General features: G+C 45.7%; 1 protein-coding gene across 1 annotated transcript in view; it reads right to left on the reverse strand.

The window, feature by feature from the left end:
• ELOVL4 (ELOVL fatty acid elongase 4) overlaps positions 1 to 24,433 on the reverse strand; it is a 184,402-nt gene that overhangs the window by 41,628 nt on the left and 118,341 nt on the right. The window contains exon 4 of the mRNA XM_086926545.1: positions 13,824 to 13,995. Within this exon, the coding sequence (XP_086782671.1) occupies positions 13,824 to 13,995 (172 nt within the window). The remainder of the gene's footprint in view (positions 1 to 13,823; positions 13,996 to 24,433) is intronic.

The raw sequence follows: 24,433 nt of genomic DNA on the forward strand, positions 1-24,433 counted from the left end.
AGCTTTGATAATACGTCATATTTTAGTTCTGTACTGCGAAGTACTTATTGAAGGTGATAGTTTTTTAACAGGAACGTAGATCCATTCTGCCCTGCCCCAAAGCTGGCGACAATGCATTTGGCCAACTGGAATACAGTTGTCACATGAACCCTGTATATGGCCTAGATTCTTATAGAAAGAGCAACATTATAGTCAGTGAAATTAAAAACAACAGGTTTTTGTGAAACTGGATTTATGAACTCCTGTGCTTTCATAAACGTAAGTGGAGAAACTGGAGAATTGTTGAAATTGAATATTTACTGAAGAATACACAATTTGGTTAAGTGAGGAAGCCCTGATTTATGTAGCTGTTCTGATTTCATTAAGTACAAATCAGCCACTTAATGGGTATCTATTTGTCACTCGTTTTTAACCCCAAACGTTAATTCTTTGTTTTTACGTCTGTGCATGAGGGTGGAGGGAGAGGGGCAGGCCGAAGCTGCATGAAAGCTCGGCTTGTTATGAGCTCGAGGTTCCAGCACCACCTCCAGCTGAGCCAGCGCCAGGCTTCTTCATGCTTGAGACTGGCTCGAGTTCCCTAGTCAGGATTTAAGTGCAATTGTTCTAAACATCTCAGACCCGATTCACAGAGGCATTTGCTCGACTAGGTGAAATATAGTTGTGCTAATCACAGGCCTTTAGCACATTTAAATCCAATTCATGATTCTAAGACTCAAAAGTGAATGATTTGCTCACACAGTCTGCCAACTTGTTGGAATGTGTATTTGAAAACCTATGCTCTTTGGATGAGTTTGTGTGCATTTCAAAGTGGGTGTTTCTGTAAAGAGAGTGACAACTGTCAAATTTGCTTTTTTAGCAGTATTCAGATTTTTTTTTCTGGTCGTTTTTTACTTATAACATTGTATTTGAAAGTATTTTCTTTGAAACAATTAGTTGAAATCGGAAGCATTCCAGGGGCGTCTCTCCCGTTCTGTGCACTCCCCCACCCCTCCTGCTTGCTTTCTAGGTAGTGTCATTGCTAATAGAGTTTGTAATGCCTTGTTTTTTGCATTTTTTACGCTATTACTGTATTGTCACCCAGCACCATATGTAACTTCCAGTAACCATTAAGAGATTTGAAATTCCTTGCTTTTGAAAATCTCACAGTTCTTCTTGTGCACGAGCCAAGCTCTGAAAAAAGCTTGGCTTGTATTTGCTGCAATGGATAAGAAAGTGGGTTTTGTTCTCAATAAGATCCACGATCTGTTGTTTGCAAATGCTACCCACATAAATACTGTACTGTGATATACAGAATACACTTTCTTTGCTATAGGCATGTGTAAGCCATCTACGCTATTATTGAGTCAAAAGTTATTTCTCTCCAGCAGTAACATGATTTATCACTACGTTATCTTTCACTTACGGACGGAGTCACTGAGTGCTGGGTAAAGTCCTGCTGCTCAGCCTGGTGCTGCAGCTGGGCACTGTGGGGTCACTGTAAATGTATGTAAATGTATGTGTCATGTAAAGCGCACTGCTGCCCTGAGGCGTCGTGGCGTTGTAGACCGCTGGGGAACCCGTCCTGGCTATCCCTGTGAGATGGTCCCTACTGGGTATCTCCAAGGTGAAACCAGGCATCCCCGGTGAATGTGGGAGGCCGTTGTAGAGATGAGGCAAGCTAATGCCCAGAGTTGCCGAGTGTGATCCCTGGTTAGAGTAGGCACCGAGGCGAGAATGATCGAGTCCGCTGACCCTGGTCCACGACCCTGCCGCGTCGGGAATTGAACCCTGGTCCCGGGCCGTTCTCTGCTTCCGGGTCTGCCGCCTCTAACCAGTGAGCCACACCACTCCACTCACTGCAGACAGGTTCTCTGACAGTGTAATGTTGCTTGAGACAGGAGTTAGTTACCGTTCTGGTGAGGGTCGGCAGGGACAGTGACAAAGATGTTGCTGACTCGTCTTGAGGTGTAGATTGTGGTTGGTGAGAGGGCATGGCGTGGCACGCTGTGATCAGAGCTGTGCCCTATGCCTTAAGAGACACGGCAACCATTGTCAGTGCCACCTTGACTGGCACCGCTACCAGAGAAAGGAGGTCATGGAGGTCGAATAAGCAATTTCTGGCTGTGGCATGCATCTGAAATGAAAAGATCCTGCTTCCGCTCAGCCTGCTCTGACCTGAAGCCTTACATTGAGTGTTAAGAGGTGAAGCAGCTGCCCAAGATCCGTAGGGGCTGGAGCAGTGGATAGGAGTGTTCGTCCTGTTGAGGGCACTTCTTTCTCACAGGAGCTGTCAGCTGACAGGCGTGCCCCTGCATCAACCCGGAGCTGTTTCTGCGATTAATGCAACAGAGACAAAATCTGCTCAGCACGCCCTCGGACCAGCACACGAGTTTCAGGCGCCACAACAGACAACCAGTGTTAGCTAGCAGAGCTGCTGTGGGGGTCCAACGTTGGGCCAGCCCGCCCTCCACAACAACTGCCTCTCAAACTGTGGCCGGTGCAGGAATGTCACATTTATATGGATACACATAGCAGACAGCTATGACTAAACTGTCAGAAGGGACTGTACCAAATGTTAAATTGAGGTTTGGAGAAATGAACGCAGAACCAGGAGGTCAGAAAGCCGGCTGCACTCCCAACCTTGATGCGCTTGGGAATCGTGTGTGTACACACCGGGGCAGCGAGGCCCTAGAGCTTAAGCAAGTGAGTGACAGCTGCCATTGGGTGCCCCGTGTGACCTCTTTTGGCCACGTGAGGTACTGCGCCCTACAGCAGGGCTAGGAAACGGTGAAAGCTGCCAAATCTGGGGATCCTGGTTTGAGTCTGGTGTCTGCTTAACACCCTATGATAAATAAAATCTAATAATTTAAAAAAGGGTAAGAAATCAAATCTTCTGAAACTAAACTTGCTCGCTGAAAGCATTTACACTTTATTTGAAATCTCGCTTACCTCGCAGGATTAGTTACAGCTTGTTTTCTATTTCTTGGTTGGTAATGTGGGTTATGGGCATCTAAAAGGTAGCGTGTGTTTTCATTTCAATTGATTCTTTGAAATTGAAAACATTATGTATGAAGGTACACTGTTCAAAAAAGTGTAAATGCTTTCAGCGAGCGAGTTCAGTTTCAGTTCACCAATGCAGTAACAGAGTGTTAAGAAAACAAACTAGCAGGAGTGGATGCCTGCTTGTGCCCCAGGGGACCATATAGTGCGTATTCATACTGGAGCACTGTACTCGCTCCCTGCTTGTGCCCCAGTGGCACTAGAAGGAGCACGCTACATGTGAGCAATGCCGAAAGGCAGGGAAGTTGGAAATTGATAGGCAGCTGTGCACAAAGACTTTGTGTGCGTTGCTGCTCCGACCAGGCGGTAAACAGCCAGCGTGCTGGAAAGTCTCCAATTATAAAGGAAGACTACAGCTTGGAAAACAGATGGCACTGAAACAGATGGCACTGAAAGAAGTGCAAGCAGAGTGTAATAACACTGTAGTTAGGCGCCGCTGTATCAGGACTTCAAGGAAGTTAGGAAATCACCAAGAGCTAACAGGAAAGGAGATACCAACAACACTAATACAACTGAGCCAATAGGAAGAAAAAAGACAACATTACATTTAACCCAACATACAGATTACTTTAAGTCTCGCTGAGACAGCTCATGTAGCGCATGCGCTGCCAAACACGAGACCTAAAAAGCCTCTATAAAGCATAGACAAAGGGGTCAAATCTACCTCTCCCTGATCGTAAGAGGAACTTGAATTCGATGTACTGATTGTGATAGGAAAAGAAAGACTGTATTACAGTGATGGTGTCTATTATCTGGAAAATCAGCACAAGAGCCAGCTGACTAACGAATCTGCATAGAAGATCAGTGAAGGAAAAGGGAGCTCCAAAAAGTATACTGATTCTTGCAGATAGACCAGCTTGCAAAAAAAAGACCTGAACTGCAGAGCATGCATCACCTAGATCGTGGGGCTGCATAACTGCTTTCCTACTTCCATCGCTGGTGATCTTGCACCTTATTTTACCTTTTATGTGTACCATTGCTTACTGTTTATCATTGTTTTTGTTTCCACAATTGCTAGCTCTGATATCCTTCGGGATCTTGTTCCCCGTATATAAAACTTTATAAATAAAAAATCTGAAACATGTCACAGCACTAAGGCTACCAGTCACTATCCCTTACTAGTCTGAGAGGTAGCTACCATCTCCTTTACAAACCTGACAGTATTCTGGAACTCCTTAAACTATTTTCTCTCTTATGGTGCCAGAGATATTGCAGTTTGAAGTCATGATTTATTCCAATACTCCAGTTACAGTTGGAGACTAGTGACAATCTGTGGTCAAGTGGTTGCCCCAGTCCCATTGGTGAACCTGCCACTGAAAAGCTGTGACCACAAACTGGCAATTTTCATTTTTAGAATTGGGCCCCAACATTGGTTTGCACCAAGGATACTTTAGTCAGACATGGCCAACAATGACAATGGCCCCCATCAAGAGACCTTTACACCAGGTGTTTTGTTATAGGTTCACTTTAATTAACTGTGTCCCACCTGGACACCAGTTACTGGATCCCCAGTCAGCATTGGAAATAGCAGGCATGAGTCTTGCAATCTGAAAACCTTTCCATCTACTTGACTTGAGCGGAACATAAAGTTGAACAGTGGGTTTTTGTAAAATGGTAGAATTTCATTTTTGATTGGAAACTCAGCAACTGTAATATCAGGCCACTGAGTCGTTCAAAAGATTCTCCCAAACCAGAGACCACAGAAAACGTACTACATTTTACTTTTAACAGGAAGGTGCACCAGAAAAGAAGTCAATATCCAATTAATTTATTCCAAACTCTTCTTTTATTATTTATATAGATGTTAAAATCCAGCTAACTTGTTTCGTTCAATTAAATAATGGAACTTCGCCAGGGCTCCCGAGGAGTGTTCTGAAGGGATCGTATATATCCTTTTTATGCTGTATCAGGAATGATCTTCTCCTTACAATATCAGTAATTTCCAGATCACAATTAGTATGTAGGGACCCTATTACGTCCCATATTCAATACCTCAATGTCCGTATATCGTAGTTTATGGTACCTTTGTTACATTGACAGATTATTTTGACCATTATAGCACTGACTTGGAGTTTGTTCACGGTTATGTATTTTGCAACGAAGTATCACATTTCTAAACACCCCACTGCCAACAGCAAATGCTTATTGCTTAATTTCCTCCTATTGAGACTTCCTGGAACCCCCCAAAAGCAACATAACCCCGAGAAAAGGCATCACAGCTAAATACAGAAATTCAAGTTGGCCTTTAGAATGAAAACAACATAAAGAGAAAGGTAAAACCTGTTAAACGTGCAACAGTAGTGCCAGATTCCAATCTGAAATTAAGCAAAAATTGCAAATAGAATTTGATAAGGGACTCTCTGTAGTCTCTGGTATAATATCAGGTCAGGTCACATATTGAAAAACCTGATCGTTACTCACACAAATAATTGTCAGTTCAGTAGAGACCCAGAAAAAATGTTAAACAATAACCGATGTCAAGGGATAGAGATGCTTGCAGCAAGAAGGATATTTCCAACAGTCTGCCCTATACAGTAATCCTTCATGTTTACTTAAAAAGCAGCAAAGAATGCACACAATACAGAGATAAACAAAACAACAATCACACCCAGGAAATTGCATTCGTATTGTACTCTGTTGTTGCCATCACTGCTGGTCTATTAGTTTTGGGAAAAAAACAGTTCCAAAGATTTAATCTTAACAGGCAGATAGAAGGTACTTCCTTTTTTACACTGCAGTTTGTTGAAGGAGTCTATCTGGAATTTAGTCCTGGAAATGCTGATCCTGTTTTCCACTTTCCTAAATCAACAATTAATTTGACCTTAACGCGACAATCTCACGAATACATGGTATGGTCGCTGGCTATGTTTAAGTCATTCTACGAGAAAGGTCTCTTAATAGTAAATATCACCATTAATTTGCTTATCCAGTGGTTAGTAAGACCCATGCTAGTGACTTAAACCCCAGAAAGTGGCCTGTGTGAACACTCTTCCTGGCTCCCACAAGATGCAATGATATGCCTGGTCAAGTAAAGGATAGTATACGTTTAGTTTTCAATGAACAACAGTAGGATAACTTTATTTACAGAATATAACTGAGACGGGTATGCAAGGATTCAAATAGAACTGGCTACCTGAATGGAGAAGTGTGCCTAAAGATGGCACATGCTGAATTGTAGTTTCAGCAGTCAGAAGCTAATGTGATAACTTAAGACACACTTACTGGAGGTGAAGCCAAGCTCAAGATGCTGTCAAAGGCGTGAGATGGGAGCACCCGCAAGGGACTGGTCTGCCCGCTCCCGTAGAGCAATCCTCGGGGGAAGGGAAGGGATACGAATGGATATACTCTAAGAGTCACATAGGAATGGTAGAGAGTACAAAGGTCTACTGCATATACTAGTGACTAGAGTTATCTCTATATACAAAGATCTACAAATAGTAGATTTCCTCAAGTCAGGACCCTAAAAACCAGGAGAGCAGAGTTCCATTAAGTGGGGTCGGAGGGGCGATGCAGTCACAACACCAATCGGCGCGCCATACCAGAGTAACCACAGCAGTACAATAAGTTGCACAAAATTACACATTACAAAACAGGGGGTAGGGAAATGAGAAAACTCGAGGATGGCAAAAACTAAGGCGCAGGGTGAGGGTCACTTAGAGAGCAGGCCTACAGAAAAAGCGAGGGACGCTGGACTGGGGACTTGCAGATTAGCCCAGGTAACTAGGCTAGTCTGTGGGCCGACTCCTAGTGGTCCGGGTCCAGCAGAGGAAGAAGGCACCTACAGATGGCCTGCATGTGGTGAGCTGCCCATGAATGGAACTGCCAGACACTGGGAGAGATAGTTGTGCATTAGAGGAGGAAACAATGACGGATTGTGACAGGCTCCCAGCCAACCTGCTAGTTTATGAGGCAGATGGTGAATCAGTGACCACCCCCCTCCCCCTCCCTCCCTCGGCTAGTGTTGTGGTGGCCCCCCCAACTCCAAGGATACCAGATACTCGGACAACCTGGTGTTCACACTCTGCTGGCAGAGGGTTAGCTTGCCTGGAACATACTGCAGAGTCATGACAGCGTGCCACGCAATGTTGTGCAGCTCCCACTGCCACGACCAGTTAACAGCAACCCTCAACTGCACAGAGGGACAATGTTTGAGAGACCCCCGACGGTAGCCTCACCAGGCCATGGTGGAGCGGCTTCATAGTGGCAATAACTGAACTAGGACTGTCCCAGGGTGGTGTAGAAGACCGGAGACTCCCTGAAGACACAGACACTAGCTCCATGACCACCACAAGACAGAAGCGAGAATCCACTATGGAAGACCTCCTCCAAGCGCCCGCTTCCAAGAATGGGGACCCTGTGGTTGTGACCCCTTTGCAGTGGGTGGCAAACCAGTGGCAGGAGCCAATAGACGTGTGGGGAGGACTCATAGGCCACTACTAAAAGGCTTCGTGATCCAACTTTTCACATAGCTCAAGACCGAGCTGGGAGGCGTCGAGTGGACCTCAATCAGAACTTATCAGAACTCCGTAAATGCCACCACGAATTGGGGACTAGGGTAGACAATCTAGAGACTGCCTAAGACTAACATACCCTTGACCGAGGAATATCACTCTCACCTGGTAGCAATGAATAATCATCTAATCATGCTCCAGGAGAACTTGGAAAATCAGTCTCACCAATGTAAACCTTCAGATCAGAGGGGTGTCTCTTTGCAAAGAGGGTAAGACATGAAACAGGGCACAATGAACCGGCCGCAGAAATCCAACCTTGAAGCAAATACCGGACATCTTTGTTTGCTTTCACCATTACGAAGACAAGAAAGCTGTTTTGGAGGAGGCGAGGTGGCCCAATACAATACAACGAAGATGACATTCAAATCTTCCAATGCCTATCCCAGATCACATTGATCAAGCGAGGATAATTTCTTCCAAACACAAGGGCATCCTTTTCATATCATGTTGGACTATCAAGACAGACGATAGTCCCTCAAGCCCATCGAAGAGACCTGTTCAGTGTTAAACATTCCCCTCCTGAAGCCGATGCCCCATGAGAACCACCAAACAGCAAGGGCCGTGAATGGACCCAAGTGCAAAGAGGCTGTAAAATGGAAGCACCCAAGCAATCGGAAAATACTGTACGGTCCACAGTCGACCCTGGAACATGTGCATAAAGTTAGACTGTTGCCTCTGGACCCACAACACTTATTGACCCCCATCTCGGATAAGGGTACTACTCCGGCTTAATTGGAAGGCCGGAACCCTTTGGGGCCGGGGTTGATATTTAGAGCAGCCGCAGAGGTGGCTGTGACAATAGGACTATCGATTTGTATCAGCGGGTGGCACTGGTCAGGGCGGGCGATGCTTGGGCCTGTGCTGACAGAGGACTTTCCCCCCAACAGGTTTGATACTAGTCTCCTTATTGGACTGTGCATGCTGCTCAGGGACTCCACAGAGAGTGGTCTCTACACAGCGCTACAATTTCCAACTGTGATTATGCTTTCTGCATGTTTGTTGGTTTTCTTTGCTTTTTGTTGGGGAGGAAAGAGCTGTTTACCATCGGCCATGTCACCACGGGTTTCTTCAGCAACAAGCAATGGTACCTAGACTCATGGTGACTTACCCATGTCCTCAAACGTCCTCCATATCTTCACTTATAATGTCCGGGGGCTCAACAAGCCTAAGAGCCGCTCGGTCCTACATGAACTATCCTATCCCTTCACTGAGCTGATAAAGGCCTCTTACAAAAAAACCCACCCACTAAATCTATACCACTCCCGTTTGAAATCAAGAGAATCCCCAGGTTAGTACTTTACCTCGGGCTGCCAAAAATTGGTGGTGATGTGCATTCTAATACACTGGGCCCTGGTGGTAGAGGGCCAATGGAAGGTGAGTAGCAATCAGGGAGTTGCTGGGGGGGACAACTACTGACAGTAGTGTTTGTTTACATTCCTAACCAGGGGCAAGAATCATTCTCAACCGAGGTGATTTACACCTTTGCAGTCTGGTCCAACAGTCTCTTAATTATCGGCGATACCTCAACATGGTTCTCGATCCTACTATTGGTACAGATCACACCAGGAGGGGTAGCTCAACTGCCCAGTCTACAGTAGGCAAGACACCAATAGAAGACTTGAGACTGGTGAATGCATGGAGAACACCCCACCCTCTCACCAAGACTACTCTTATTACTCAGGAGTGCACAAAACATACACACAACTTGACCATCTACTCTTGGATAAACGCTTGCCCCCAAATTTGACAGATGACCAGTTCCTACAAACTAATGGACATGGGTCCGCAGGTGCCTTCACCCACGGCGCCTGAAGACTCCTGTACAAGCTCTTGACGGATCCGGTGATGGTCAAGAATATCACAAAAGGGATTAAGGAATTCCTTCTCCATAATGATACTGGGAAAGTGAGCGCAGCAACCCTTTGGGGTGCCCTCAAGGAGGTCGTATGAGGCATGTTTATAAGGGGAAGCCGTCCGCCTATGCTCTCAACAATAAGTACTATGGCCACAGCAATAACATCAGTTGCATGATGGCGAAATCCTTCTATGGGATCACCATGCTCTAAAACCACCATATTGGAGGATCAACTCCTTCAGGCCAGTATGTGCACAGATGACCGTGAACAGGTGGCCTGCTTCCACACATACTACACCGAATTGTATAATGTCCAATCCACTGACCTACCAGAGCTCTTGCAATACCTTGCTGAGGCCCAACTACTGAAACTAAGTCCTTCAGAGGGGGTGACACTCGACTGGCCACTAGAGAAGGAAGGTCTTCAGCAGTTCATCTGAGCTGCAAACCTCCATGGCGCCGGGCCCAGACGGCCTTCCAGCGGCATTTTATAAAAGCTTCGGCCCTATGCTTTAACTGTACTCCACAAAGTATTTGGAAAGATCCTTGAAAATGGCAGGGTCATGTCACCATGAATTAATCCACTATAACCCTCATTCTCAAACCTACTGAGAACCTCACTGACTGTTAAGGAGAGAGTTAGGCTGATATGACCCACAGAAACACTAAAATAGCTACACTGAGACTTCAACCACCGATAAAGAATTTGATGCATCTCGATCAAATCAGGCTTTATTCCCACACATCAAGCAAGCGACAATACCAATGAGGCCCTTCACTTATTCGACATCGCCACGACGGGTGACAAACAAATTATCATGGTCACCCTGGATGCTAAATAATGGTTCGCCAGGGTCGATTGAGACTTTATGGCTGATGGTTGGTCATATGTTCCCGTCCTGGTTCCTTGCAGGGTAACATACCCCGAAGACTAGAATCAGAGTCAAATACCTCTTTTTTGACTCCGCACACATAAAGTGAGGCACACGACAGGGATGCGCCCACTCTTCTTTTCGCCCTTACATTGGAACCCCTTGCGCAACACATCCAGAAAAACACCTAGATTAGGAGAATCCGATTAGGCCAAGAGGACCTTACATTGACCATATTTGCTGATGATATTATCCTGTCCCCGACAGATCCAATAGCCTTCCTCCCCCGGGAGCTACATGACTTAAATTGCTATTACGAAATTTAGGGGTTCAAGATTAACCTCACCAAGTCTGAAATACTGAATATATCGGGTCCTCGCACAGTTGCACAACGTGTGCAAATGATTGCTTCCCTCCAATGGGCCGATTTCACTAGTGTGTGGGCACTGGCCCACACACTGGTGAAAACTAGAGATATAAATCTACCAAAACCAAGTTGAGATTGCTAAGCAGAAATGGTTTACATTATTGTTACTTTGTGAAGGCCACTCTCTTATTCTTATGAGCTTAGCTGGGCACCTACTTATCTTATGGTAAAGTCTTAGAATGAGTAGTACTAGCAACTTGTGTACATTGGGGTATAAAGGTGTGTCCTGTCTTCTCTCTATGAGCTTGCTTCTACTGACCTTTGCCAAATGTTTTTCTGGCCAGCTGACTTGGACTCACAAACCAATTATTTGTCTTTAAAAAAATAAATCGGAAAGGGTTAATTGACAGACACGGACGGTCCTTGTCAATTCATATAGATAACCACCGCTGCACATCACATTCATGTGTGCTCCCTTCAGTGGGGCTGGTCTGGGAGGGATCCTATGAAAGCAGGGACAAGACTGAAGGATAACTTAAGAATAGGAAGGGTGTGTAATATGCCTTTTCTGCACCTCCAGTAGGTGATCTACCCATGAAAGTTTGAGCCTGTACTACTTACGAGGTGGTGTGGCACAGATCTGTCAGCACTCAACACTCAGATTAAGAACTGTAAGTGGATAGCCATATAAAGTAACCACTTCAATGCACTCAATCAGGTCCAAATGAGAAGCCATCAGGTCCAGGGGTGGCTGGAAGTAAAAAAAAACTAGGACATATTGCTTAGCCCCCAGTAACATACAGCACCTATTTTTTGAGGCACTGTTGGATGTGAAATGAGTGTCATACCCCCTTGTGACTGTATGTGATCTGTGTATGAGCTAAGGATGATAACAGGTCTGCTTGTCCCACATTCCCGAAAAATGGATTCCCTCACATTCCTTGTGCCAGCACAATATGAATTATTTGTGAGATCCTCAATAAAATAGTTGGACACTCAGTACTTGTGTCAGTGATCATTGCTGCTAACTGCAACAGTTCCTGCTGCCAAAATGTGGATGGAGTCATAACGTGTTGAGGATACTGCACCTCAAATAGTACCATACAGCTAGTATATTCAATGTTCCCTGAAAGAATTTCAGCAATTTTGCAATGTAAACAAATGGGTTCCCCCATCTCTTCCCACCCTACATGAATACATCATAGCTACAAGCTGCCAACAAATCTTCTCCCATGAGTTCCTGTGTCATCCCACTTCCCAAACCTCGACCACTGTAACCATCTGCAAAAACAACAGTTGATGGACAGAATGCAGAACCATGTCATACATTCACCCCAGTACAGAGATCTGGACCTAAATCCACAGCCATATGCAAATCAGTCTTGACCCTGTGCCCCGTGGGAACAGTCCAGCCCGAACTGCCCAGCCAGGTCCTCCCTCGACTGGAAACGAGCATCCTAGGACCAGTTACGGGCTTTCAGCCCTCATCAACCAGGATAGCTTGATTCCAGTGGCATGGAGAGCACGGGACTCACGTCTGAGCATACCCGTCCCACCCAGGGTGACAAATGCAAAAACCACAGTTGACGGACAGAATGCAGAACAATGTCATACATTCACCCCAGTACATAGATCTGGGCCTAAATCCATCGTTTTTCTGCTCACCATACCATTCCAGTTTGAACCCAGCCATATGCAAATCAGTCTTGATCCTGTGCCCGATGGGACCTATCCAGCCCGAACTGCCAAGCCAGGTCCTTCCTGGACTGGAAACAAGCATCCTGGGACCGGTTTCGGGTTTAAACCCAGATCAGTTGACTGGGGGTGAGTGCCTGCAATGTTCAACACTCTCCATCATCCCCTTTGGTTTTGCTTTGTTCGCCCTAAGTTGGCAGGGTATGCCCAGATGTGGGTCCCTTGCTCACATTGGCACTGGATTCAAGCTAGCCTGGCTGATGAGCCAGAAACCAGTCCCAGGATGCTTGTTTCCGGTCCAGGGAAGACATGGCTTGGCAGTTCGGGCTGGACTGTTCCCATGAGGCACAGGGTCATACTAATTCGCATATGGCCATGTCTGAACTGGGGTGGCGGAGTGAGCTAAAGAATGATGATGGATTAAACCCAGATCAGTTGACTGGGGGTGAGTGCTTGCAATGTTCAACACTCTGTCCATCATCCCCTTTGGTTTTGCACTGTAACCATCTCCCAACCTCTCTACCATTGTGCTGTACCTCCCTCTAATAGACTGTGCCATTGTGTTAAAGCTAGATTTGAAATACATAAACACACAGGGGTTAAAAATTAGGTATACATACAAATATATTAATCAAATCTCTATTGATCCAGTTCTTTTAATAACTGGAGCAAAGGTATGCGATCTTGTGAGCAAAAATGTATCCCAATTAACAAACAAGCATTTGCAATGCAATCGGTCTCGCCTTTGGGACCTTATATGTATTTAGCTATGCAGCACATTAGCCTGGGTGCTGAAACATCTACTGTTCTTTAACATGGAGGGAAAGTAAGAACCAAATAGCGTGACATGGCTGAGATGGGAACAAATGGAGAGAAATATTGCCTCTCAGCAAGAAATGGTATAGTCCAAAGCTCCGTTTTTAATATATAATCAGGGCCTTCTGTGGTCATATCACTTAAAATACAAGATTTGAAAAAAATATTATTGTCTATGGGTGCTGGTGGAAGACATTTTCTATGGACTGGAATCTAGAGAATGCTGAAGTAATTCTGGTTTACTGACCTTTGCTGGTCGTTTTCTATCAAGAAAGTTAAATAGAGGCAGTTGGCAGAAAAATTCAAAAAATAAAGTCCTTCAGAAGAAACCAATTCTGGTATTTTACTGACCTCTACTGGTCGTTTTCTATCAAAACTTTGTGGGCTCCGGAGATCAGGCCTAGGACTTGTCTCACAAAGTACATACAGATATAAGTATATACTAAATTATATACAAGAGGTCTTGAATGCACAATCTAAAAACATGAAGCAGAAACAAAACAAATCTTCTACCAAATAACATGTAACCTTGGTGCTCCGAATTGGAGTGCTACTCGACATAAAGCACTTTAATACCTCATCATGAGTAGTATGTCCTATGTACATTCAGTTACAATTATGAAATATGTATGTGTATTAGAAAATGAAAAATTAATTAGGATACTTACATTGTCCTCCGGCGACCCATTTGATTCCTATCCACCACAGAGTAAACATTGTGCAGTGGTGATACACATGAAGGAAACTTATCTGGTTGAATTTTTTTCTTAGGATGAAAAACACCGTGTCCAAGTATTCAACTCCTTTTGATACATAGTACCACCACAGAGCAGATGCTATCTGTAAAACAGCAAACGAAGGTCTGTCAGGAGCCACCAGAAATGCACAGCTTTATCATACTAAATAAAATTAAAAACATTAAAAAAAATTAGAGAAGAGTAGCACAGAAATTCTCCAGGATTCTATTCTCCCCACAGAAAAGAGCACAACACATTGGAAGAAGCCTCTGAAATGATATTCGACTTTAAAGCACGTCAACTATTTGCCCAATGATGGATTTAAAGGCATTTCTAACGTTATTGGCGCCACACCAAGCTTCCATTCGGTCACTTATGCCTGCCTTTTGTATTTAAAAGTGACAAAATGCATGCGTTTTTTAAAAACTTTGCATCTTCAGTGAACACGTCTAAGATCAGGCTATTTAGGAACAAGGCCATCTAGATCTATTAAGGACTCTTAAACTTTGGTATCTGTTCGACGATTCTGACTTCTGTTAAACAGGATTCACTTTCCTCACATTTCGAGAATCATTAACTTTGTTCGTAAGTCTGTAGTTATTTATCATCGCTCAGACACAAAGTTAAACACCTACCAAGTGCACAGCAAGAACGTAGTATCAGTTTTTAAAGGTCTGCATGGTTGATAAACGTAACGTCATAAAATAAATGGAGTGTTGAAACTTTTTAAACATTCACACCAAGTCACCGAACTGGGTCTAATTCATCGATATTGTGCTCACCATGTCACCTCAGTTTGGACCCAGCTATATGCAAATCAGTCTTGACCCCGATTCCCATGGTAATAATCCAGCCTGAACTGCCAAGCCAGGTCCTCTCTAAACCGGAAACAAGCATCCTAGGACCGGTTTCACAGTTTTCACCCCATATCAACCAGTCTAGTTTGAATCCAGTGGCGCAGTGAGCAAGTTTCAACACTCTGTCCATCATTTTATTTTGTGATGTTGATAAATGTAATCGTCACCCAAGTTACAATGATGGAAACTAGCAAAAATAACATCAACACCCATAGACACACTCCATGTTTGGGTCTTGCTACAGATTCCTTCAGCTGATGCAAACACTCTCGTCTTCAACAAATTAAAAAGAAATAGAGAGTTGGTTTTGGCAGAACCAAAAGTAGGAGGGGTCAGAGAGAGTTTCATTCCCTAGGCCCTGCAATTATTTAGGGCCCCATGCTGGTACTGAAATATCTTTTACACATATTGAAGAAAGCTTATTGATACTGGAACTGGTTGTTATCTTTGCTTAAGGACACATTTTTTTGAATAAACTTTAAAACAGTGGGACTGGCATGACATTGTTGACCAGGAGTCCACAATATCTTCTAAAAAGCCCGCCTATGGATCAACTTTCCATAGCCTAGCGTGCTTTTTTTCCGTTGCCTCTGGTTGGGTGGGCTTTTAGTCAACGTCATGGTATTTGGAGGATGGTTATTATTATTATTATTATTGCATTTATTGAGCGCACAGCTACCCGGAGGTTTCCCGGCGCTTGCCTTGGGAACCCGTCCTGGCTTTTCCCTGTGAGATAGCCCCTACAGGGCATCCCCAAGGTGAAAGCCAGGCATCCCGCCGCGGGGGGCCGTTGTGGAGATTAAGCAAGCTTAATGCCCAGAGTTGCAGAGTGTGAACCCATGATTAGGTCAGGCACCGAAGCGAGAATTATCGAGTCCATGGACATTTTGAGCTCAAGACCTTGCCGTGTCGGGAATTGAACCCTGGTCCCGGGTCTGACCTCAGCTTCCGGGTCTGCCTGCTCTACACCGTGAGCCACACTTCTCCACACCATGTGGGTTGCCATTAGATAGCGTTTAATGCTGGTTTCAAGGAGTCTTTTGTCATTAAATTGCAGTTGCAACATGACGTGTAGGTTGAGAGTTAGTGTGTGTTCTTTTACATATATATTTATATCACTAGAGACAGCTGAGGAATTTATGGAACCATACATTCCTAAGAAGATGATGTGTTAATCAACTTAGCCTGTATTGCTCAGATAGCAGGGACCAATAAAGCAAAGAGTAAATGTGGGGATAAAAAAACTATGACATCAAGTTGGACACAGACTAAAGATACTGTGGAAGTGCTAACAGTGGGGGATGTCAGATCTGGCAAAACTCTCTGTACTAGCACCTCTACCAAACCATAAACAACCACACTCCTGCTGGTAACTAGTACAAACAAAACTAAATGATCAAAAAACAATGGATAAGCATGAATACACATACTAGCGCTGCGAAACGCAATAAAAAAATTATAATCACTTCAAGTGTAAAAGTACTTAGTTGGTTGACGTTGTACAGAACAACTATTGATGTTACAAATGTATTTACAAAGGATTTGGATTTTTTAGCAAATAAAGGAAACAGCAATGGTATGTAGAACCCCCCCCCCCACACACACACACACACACAAAGATTTAAAGAACAATGGGCCAAATTTGAGAACAAATGTGTCATGTTACCATGCTCTATCAGCCAATCCGACCCCATCCCGTACTTAGCCCTAAAGTAAGGTCTAAAAATACCCAATCTGGGGCATGTAGCATCAGCGAAGCAACCTAGATGTTAGAGTGGTTTTGAGCGCACCATCCTACTAGCTGCACAGAGGACGCTCACTCTTGAAACCCTGTTAATTTTTAAATTTCGCCTGCACCGAGCTAGTGCTGTGCTTGTGAAATCTATTCTATTTATCTTTAAAGAGGGCTCTTGTTAGTTCCCAAAGCCAAATTACTGTGTTTATTTGCTTCTGTGTGAAACTTTTCTTTGTTCACTTCCGCTGGCTGCACACGTTTACAATACTTCTACTAAAGCTGTTCAAGCCCCATTCACTGTCAAAATAAGATCTCTTCCACAGAAAACGCAGAATGCTTGCTTAGCTTACTTGGCTGTGTAAAGCAGATGCCTTGGCCTGAGGACATTAGTGGCATATCATATTTATACCTGAATACCTTTCTTTGCACTGTGTAGGCATTAGCGCATTGCATTTTTCAACTTGATCTATTTGGTCATTATGTTCAAATTCTAAATGTTGTAATAAACATTCCATGTTAAAAATACAAGAGCTCTACTATATTTTACTACTAAACAGGCAGACACAAGTGCAGTTACCTTGCAGAACTCCTCTAAACACGTAATATTGCTACATTTGAGTACTAAAACAGGCAGTCACAATGGCAATTGCAGTTACCTTACAGTTAAAAGGGATTTGATTTGAATGGTGCAGCAGATGCAGTGGCACTGGAGCCAAAAGCTCCAGAGACCCCACAAAACCCATAGTATTGTTAACATTTAAAACTAAACAGGCAGTCACAAGTGCGGTTACTTTGCAGACAACAGGGTCATGATTTCAATGGTGCAGAAGATGCAGCTGCACAAAGACCAAAAGCTCTAGGTACCCCACTGCTGAACACCAAAAATTGCTACATTTTCTACTAAAACAGGCAGTCACAAGTGCAGTTATCTGGAGTTAAAAGGGGCTTGAAATGAATGTAGCAGCCGGTGCAGTGGCACCGGGACCAAAGGCTCCAGGGACCCCACTAAGTGCCGAATTTTAATACATGTTACAACTAAACAGTCAGTCTCAAGTACAGCTATCTAGCAGGCACTAGGGCCTTGATTTCAATGGTGCAGCAGGTGCAGTGGCACCGGGGCTAAAAGTTGTTAAAACTCCTCTAAACCCCAACATTGCAATATCCAACTACTAAATAAGCAGTCACAAGTGCAGTTAGTTACCTTGCAGGTTCTAGGGCCATGATTTCAATAGTGCAGCGACACCAGGCCCTAAGCTCTAGGAATCCCTCTAAACAACAAATATCACAATATATTTAATATTAAACTGGCAGTCACAAGTGTGGTTACCTTACAGGCAATAGGGTCATGATTTAAATGGTGCAGCAGGTGCTGCACCAATCATAAGTCCTCTAAGCACATGGGGGGCATGGGCAAGAGAGTCTCGATGGCGGACGTGTCTGCTAGAGGCTCAATATTAACAATTATTGGTGCTGGTGAAGTTCCAAAGGTAAACCGGGGATGGAGTCAATTACAGCGGCATCCCCAATCGGCAGTGAGAACCGGAATTGAGGAGCGAGGTAGGCACTGCAAGCTGGAAAAGTGCTGAGTGGGGTGAAGACCACATCCAACATGGCAGCTCCCCGAGACTGAATAACGGCCCAACTGAGGCGATGAGGCGGAGCATTGATTGCGGCGCCAATCTCACAATGCCCGAAGCAGCAGCAGCCGCGGAGAGCCAGATAGGATAGTTCCTGCCCGTACCGAGGGAACACCTCACAGCCGTAACCAGAGGTGAGCACCAAGTTAGAGCCGGCAGCGGGGGTGGCCAGGCGGGTGCAAACTGAGAGGAGAGCTGCCTGGAGGCGTTGCCACTCGTGATCGACAGTAACAGCGAAAGACCCCGCACTAAAACGAAGAAGAGACTTTACAAGGGTGGAAGTCTCCCCAAACCAAATAGCCCCAGATGGTAACCAGGAAGTCTCTGGTGAGCTGTTTACCACCCACCCTCCTCCCCAACCCCACTTAAGAACCTGATTGATCGGCACAAGATCTTGAGGCGCGAAAGGTGAAGGAACAAAGGCCTAAGGGTGAAACCTCACAGGGGAGAGTCAATCAAGAGGAGGGAGAGGGGAAGAGAACGGTAACATCAAACCACTGCGAGAAAGAAAACTAGTGAACAGCACACAAGAAATACCGAAACATACTACAAGGTGTGGAGGATCACAGCCTGCCGCCATCTTAACATACCTAATGCTGCACAGAACGATACCTCAGGAGACAAGACAACAGAGCAAACAACCAGAATCGCAAAGGGGGCAAATCTCATTGAGCAACTAGTACCGAGGGAAGTATTCTGAAGTAGCATAAAACCTACAATCGCTAGAGTGAACACTGTACGGAAGCAAGGGGCCCACCAAGGAAGCCAGGATGTCCACCCACCACCAAGCATCAAACAAGCCGGCTAAAAGAGAACAGTTTCTCCTTCACTTAACCCAAACATGGGGAGATAGCACCCTAACGGGGCCTCACAAACACCAGCCCACACGAGACAATCCTCCCCAGAGGTTATGGATACCCAGACGGAGGGGGATACAACACCACGGCATCAATGTCCAACAAGATAGAGAGTGTGCTGTCGGCCATAGAACCTTCCAGAGCCACCATATAGGAAGACAGATTCATAGCACTGGCCACAGATCTCAAACTGCTCTGAGACGATCATCGTGAATTGGCGGACAAAGTAATGCATGGAGAGAAAAACATCCAGACTACAGAACCCCAAATCAAGTCGCAGCAGGAAACATTGAGAGGCCTTCAATCTCGAGTCAAGATCTTAGAAGAAAGAACAGATGACTTGGAGGGACACTCAAAACAAAGTAACATTAGAGTTCTGAACCTACCGGAGGTCACAGAAGGCCTTGATCCCATAGGGTACGGAGAGACTTGCCTCAAATCATTTACCTAGGCATCGGAACTGACCACATACTTCTTGGTGGAAAGGGTGCACCGGGTTCCGGAGCACAGACCGCCTCCGGGGTCCCCACCCAGACCACTGCTGCTGAAACTTCTACATTATCTTGATAGGGACGCGTTGCTCAGGGCAGCCAGGCAACAGGGTCCATATCGGGAGGAAGACAAGCAGGTCATGCTGTTCCCCGACTTCTCCCGGGCGGTACAACAACAACGTGCCTCATTCCTGGGGTCGAGAGCATGCTACAATAAAGAGATGTTCAATACTCCTACTTGTTCGCCTCAAAATTATACACGAAGGCCGCACAAGCTTGTTCACATATCCAAAGGATGCATGCATATGACTGGGCAGAACAAGAACACCTACAAGGCAAAGTGTCCAGGGAAACCACACTTGAGAGTCCAGAAGCAAACAGACAATAGAAAAACACAACCCTGAAACAACCAGGAACACAATCAGGGACAACATGCAGAGCCCCCCCCCTCCCCACTAACCCCCTCCAGGATCTAGAGCAAATAATTGCGTAGCCTCGGAAGGCACTACAGGTGGCAGCGGAACTGGGCCCAATAGCAGGGAGCTCAGACGGGGAGAGAGGCCCGACCTCTTCACATCGGAAGAGGACATAAGCAAAGCAACACAAATAACTCCTGGGAGGGCTCAATAACCCCACCAGCGGTGACCCCACAGACGGCGAACACATTTATCTGAGAGACTCATAATTGTGTATATGCCCCCAATGCACCCAGCGGGCTCCCTATACCCCACAGAGCGACACTGATATAGTTTCAAGCTCATTTTTTGTCAAGTGCACAATGCAGTGAGAATGCGCAGTCATCAAAAGGTGCAATATGGGGACACATAGGGGTTCAGTCAGCACCACATTTACACTCAACAGCTGGAATGGGCCACACAGACCACATATAGCATAAGCAAGAAGCCACAACCCCTCAAACAATGCACTAGAGTATGTACATAATGCGAGCTATAGGTCAACTAAGTTGAGACCAACTCCCTTTGCAATGTTTCACCCCTTCACCCAATTGAATCACTCTCCCACTACCAAATAAACCCTACAGGCAGGTAGCACAATCACATAATACGAATCAACCCCAAAACAGGGGGAGACCAGGCACTACTACACTCCCAGAGCGCAGCGTCCTGGGCCCCATAGATGTCATAACACGACTAACAAGACCATAAACACGGACATTAGTTTCATTACGCTAAACATTAGGGGCATGCACACAGCGAGCAAGAGGTATGCCATCTACTCCTACATTAAGTGGCAGCGAGCGGAGATAGCTCTGCTACAAGAAACACACTTAACAGTGCTAGAGTCGGAGCGCCTGCACAGGAAATAGCGGGGGCCCTATGCACCACAACATACTATGCCTTTATTATTATTATTATTATTATTATTATGTTTCTTATACAGCGCCAGAATCGACCCCCGAAGGGGTATCTCCGCGCTTGCCTTGGGAACCCGTCCTGGCTTTTCCCTGTGAGATAGCCCCTACAGGGCATCCCCAAGGTGAAAGCCAGGCATCCCGCCGCGGGGGGGCCGTTGTGGAGATTAAGCAAGCTTAATGCCCAGAGTTGCACAGTGTGAACCCATGATTAGGTCAGGCACCGAAGCGAGAATTATCGAGTCCATGGACATTTGAGCTCAAGACCCTGCCGCGTCGGGAATTGAACCCTGGTCCCGGGTCTGACCTCTGCTTCAGGGTCTGCCTGCTCTAACCAGTGAGCCACACTTCTCCACAGAGGTACCTTGATTTGGCTCAGACCGGAACTACCTTTCAGGAAATCAGGGGAACGGTGGACAAAGAAGGGAGATATACAATCCTAGAGGGGCAACCAATACATATAGGCAGCATTTGGGCTCCAAACACAGAGAAAGTCAAATTTTGAGATCACCTCACTGGGGTCCTAGCCCAATACACTTCCATACCATGGATACTAGGGGGCGACTACAACTGCTTGCTAGACCTCATTCTAGATAGATCCCATCCCCCTCCCGCACATGTCCCAGCTCATAAACAGACAGAATGCTACCGGTCCTGAATTTCACACTGGGCGCTCACAGATGCATGGAGAGTCTGACATCCAAACACCAAGATCTACTCGTTTCACTCTGTCCCCACAATTTATGGGTAAGGCTAGACAGATTTCTCTGCACCGCAACAATAGTCCCCAAAATTCAGCACTCTCACTACCTAGGCCTGGTCCTTTCAAGCCATGAAGCACACATCTTAACCCTTTAGGTGGAGACCCCCCTTCCCCACTACCCACCTGGAAAAGGCGTTCTGGCATGAGCAGCGAAACTGCATACAGGAATACTTGACAACAAACCAGGGTACAACAGCTTCCAGGCTGCTCGAATGGGACGCCTTTAAGATGGTTGCCACGGGAGAGCACATAAGACAAATAATGAGACTTAGGAGAACATTGGAACAGGCTCTACAAAAAGCAGAAACCACATTGGCAACTATAACCAAAGAAGGGGATGTGTACACGGCAACCCCGACCCAGGGGCGGAGGCCAAAACGGCATACACAGCGACCCTACTGGACCTGCTTAGATATAATTTTAAGGTACATGCGGCAAGGGCACATAGGGAGGGCAACAGAATCGGGACGCTCCTAGCCTGTTTGGCTCGGCAAGATACAGAGATAAAACCAATCACAGAGATAGTAGACCCGACCAGAAAGTCGATCAGCTCACAGGCAGAAATATTACAACTCTTCCAAAACTACTGTTCAGGGGTATATAAAAATCCAACACTGAGCAACCAGAGGGCACTGGAACACTTCCTAGATACCCCGAGTATAGCACAAATTTCACCATTGGATAAGACCTCCCTGGACACAAAGATAGCATCCACAAACATATCCCAAGCAATCCAAGCCCTGGCAAGCAATAAAGTCCCTGGAATGGACGTCTTTCTACTCATTATTATAGCACCTTCTCTGCCAGACTTGTAGGCCACCTGACAAATTTATGACGAAGCATTAGAGAAGGGCGAACTCCTGGGGTCACTCAGGGAATCCATGCTTGTGACATTCCCGAAACCGAACCGAGACCCAAAACTCCTGGCCTCATACAGACCCATAACACTATTGACAGCGGACTGTAAAATCCTGGGGAAGATACTAGCAGATTGAAATACACAAATCCTCCCCCCACTGATCCACCCAGAATTGTTCCAGATAGAAAAGCATTTCAGAACATACAAAGGCTGTTCCACGTTCAGGACAGAGGAAGCATTACCTATCCAAGAGCTGCATGCTTGATTCTGGACAAGGAGAAAGCTGTTGATACCCGCACATGGCCACAGTTGTTCAACGGGCAGGAATAGGCCCCACCCTACTGGCGTATATGCAACTATTACCCACAAATCTCACCTCAAGAGTGCAAATAGGACTATATATATCAGCCGCATTCAAAGTGGTGAGGGGCAAAAGGCAGGGGTGACCCCTCACCCCTCTACTGTTCGCCATGGCAGTGGAACCACTAGTGATTCGCCTACGCCAGGCGGGAGAGAACTGGGGTATCCCAATAGCAGGCACCACTCACAGCGTATTCCTGTATGCAGATGACCTATTATTGTACATGCGTGACATCACAGCAGACTTGACTCCAATCTGGACAACACTGACAGAATTTGCAGAGGCTATAGGAATCAAAGTAAATTGGGATAAATCCACAAGTAATCCGCTAAGCTCGGGTCTCACCCCCCAGAACATCACAATAAGAGATCAGACTGTCGCCTAGAGTGAAAGTGCCCCTCAATACTTCTGAGTCCGGATATACCACTCCCCCACTGACATATATGCGGGAAACCATCGCAAAGCACTGGCAGGGATAAGGGAGGTGGTATGTTTTTTGAAGACTCTTCCCCTGGCCCCAATTGGATGAGTGGCTTTGGCTAAAATGATAATAGTCCCTAGATTACTATACCACTTTGCTAACCTCCCATTCATCTCCCCTGTACTTTTTTTCGGGAACTAAACTCGTTACTTATGTCCCTTTTTTGGGGCACAGGCCGGCATAGGGTTGCTCTGTCCAAATTACAATTGCAGCCCGACCGGTGGGGACTTCAAGACCAATCCATCGAGGCATATTTCCTAGCCACACAATTGCAGTCGCTCTCTCACTGGACCGAGGAGCGTTACTTAGTAGAAACCAATACCGATGTTGGGCCTATAGCGGTGCTGGCAATCCGTTGTTTGTTAATACCCGGCACCAGACCCATGCGAACATACCCACTACAGGTGTCAATAGCCTGCAGATGCATAATGAGGATACATCGTATGTCCGCAAGAAAGACCCTCTACTCTCCACTGCTACCTCTGATAGGACTGCCTAGAAATGAAAGATATTACACAGCAAGTACAGTGCAGGTATGGACAGATCACTCTTTCTCAAGGTGGAATCCCCATTTGATGACAGACAACTAAGTCCGTTCAATCAATTAATGCAGGAGTATGACCTTCCGCCAGGGCAATTCCTACCCCAAAGACAAATCACCACCAACTGCTGCCCTTAAGAGACCTAACCGAAGGGGAACCCACAACACAGCCAGTACTGCACACAATCCTCCACATGGGTGAGGACAGGCACTTAGTCACTTGGCTCTACAAAGCTGTACAAGAACTCATAGTCAAACCACTGGACTCACTGCGACAGACATGGGAAGAGGAACTAGGATGACCATTACATGACAAAGAGTGGGAACAAGCAATAGAGTAACCAAAAAGTATCCCAAATTGCACGCTTTAAAAACCTACAATTCTACATCCTACATGGGGCATATTTAACACCAGCGCTTCTCCAAAGGTATTACCCATACACGTAGATCCTATGTCCCTGCTGCCGGGCCCCTGATGCAGACTTCCAGCATATTTTCTGGAGTTGTCCCACAATGCAACCATACTGGAGTTCCATACATGAGGCATTACGGAAAACCACAGGCCTACCAGACATGAACACATGGGA

The sequence above is a fragment of the Lissotriton vulgaris genome, chromosome 6, assembly GCF_964263255.1.
Source record: "Lissotriton vulgaris chromosome 6, aLisVul1.2, whole genome shotgun sequence".
Classification (NCBI taxonomy): domain Eukaryota; kingdom Metazoa; phylum Chordata; class Amphibia; order Caudata; family Salamandridae; genus Lissotriton; species Lissotriton vulgaris.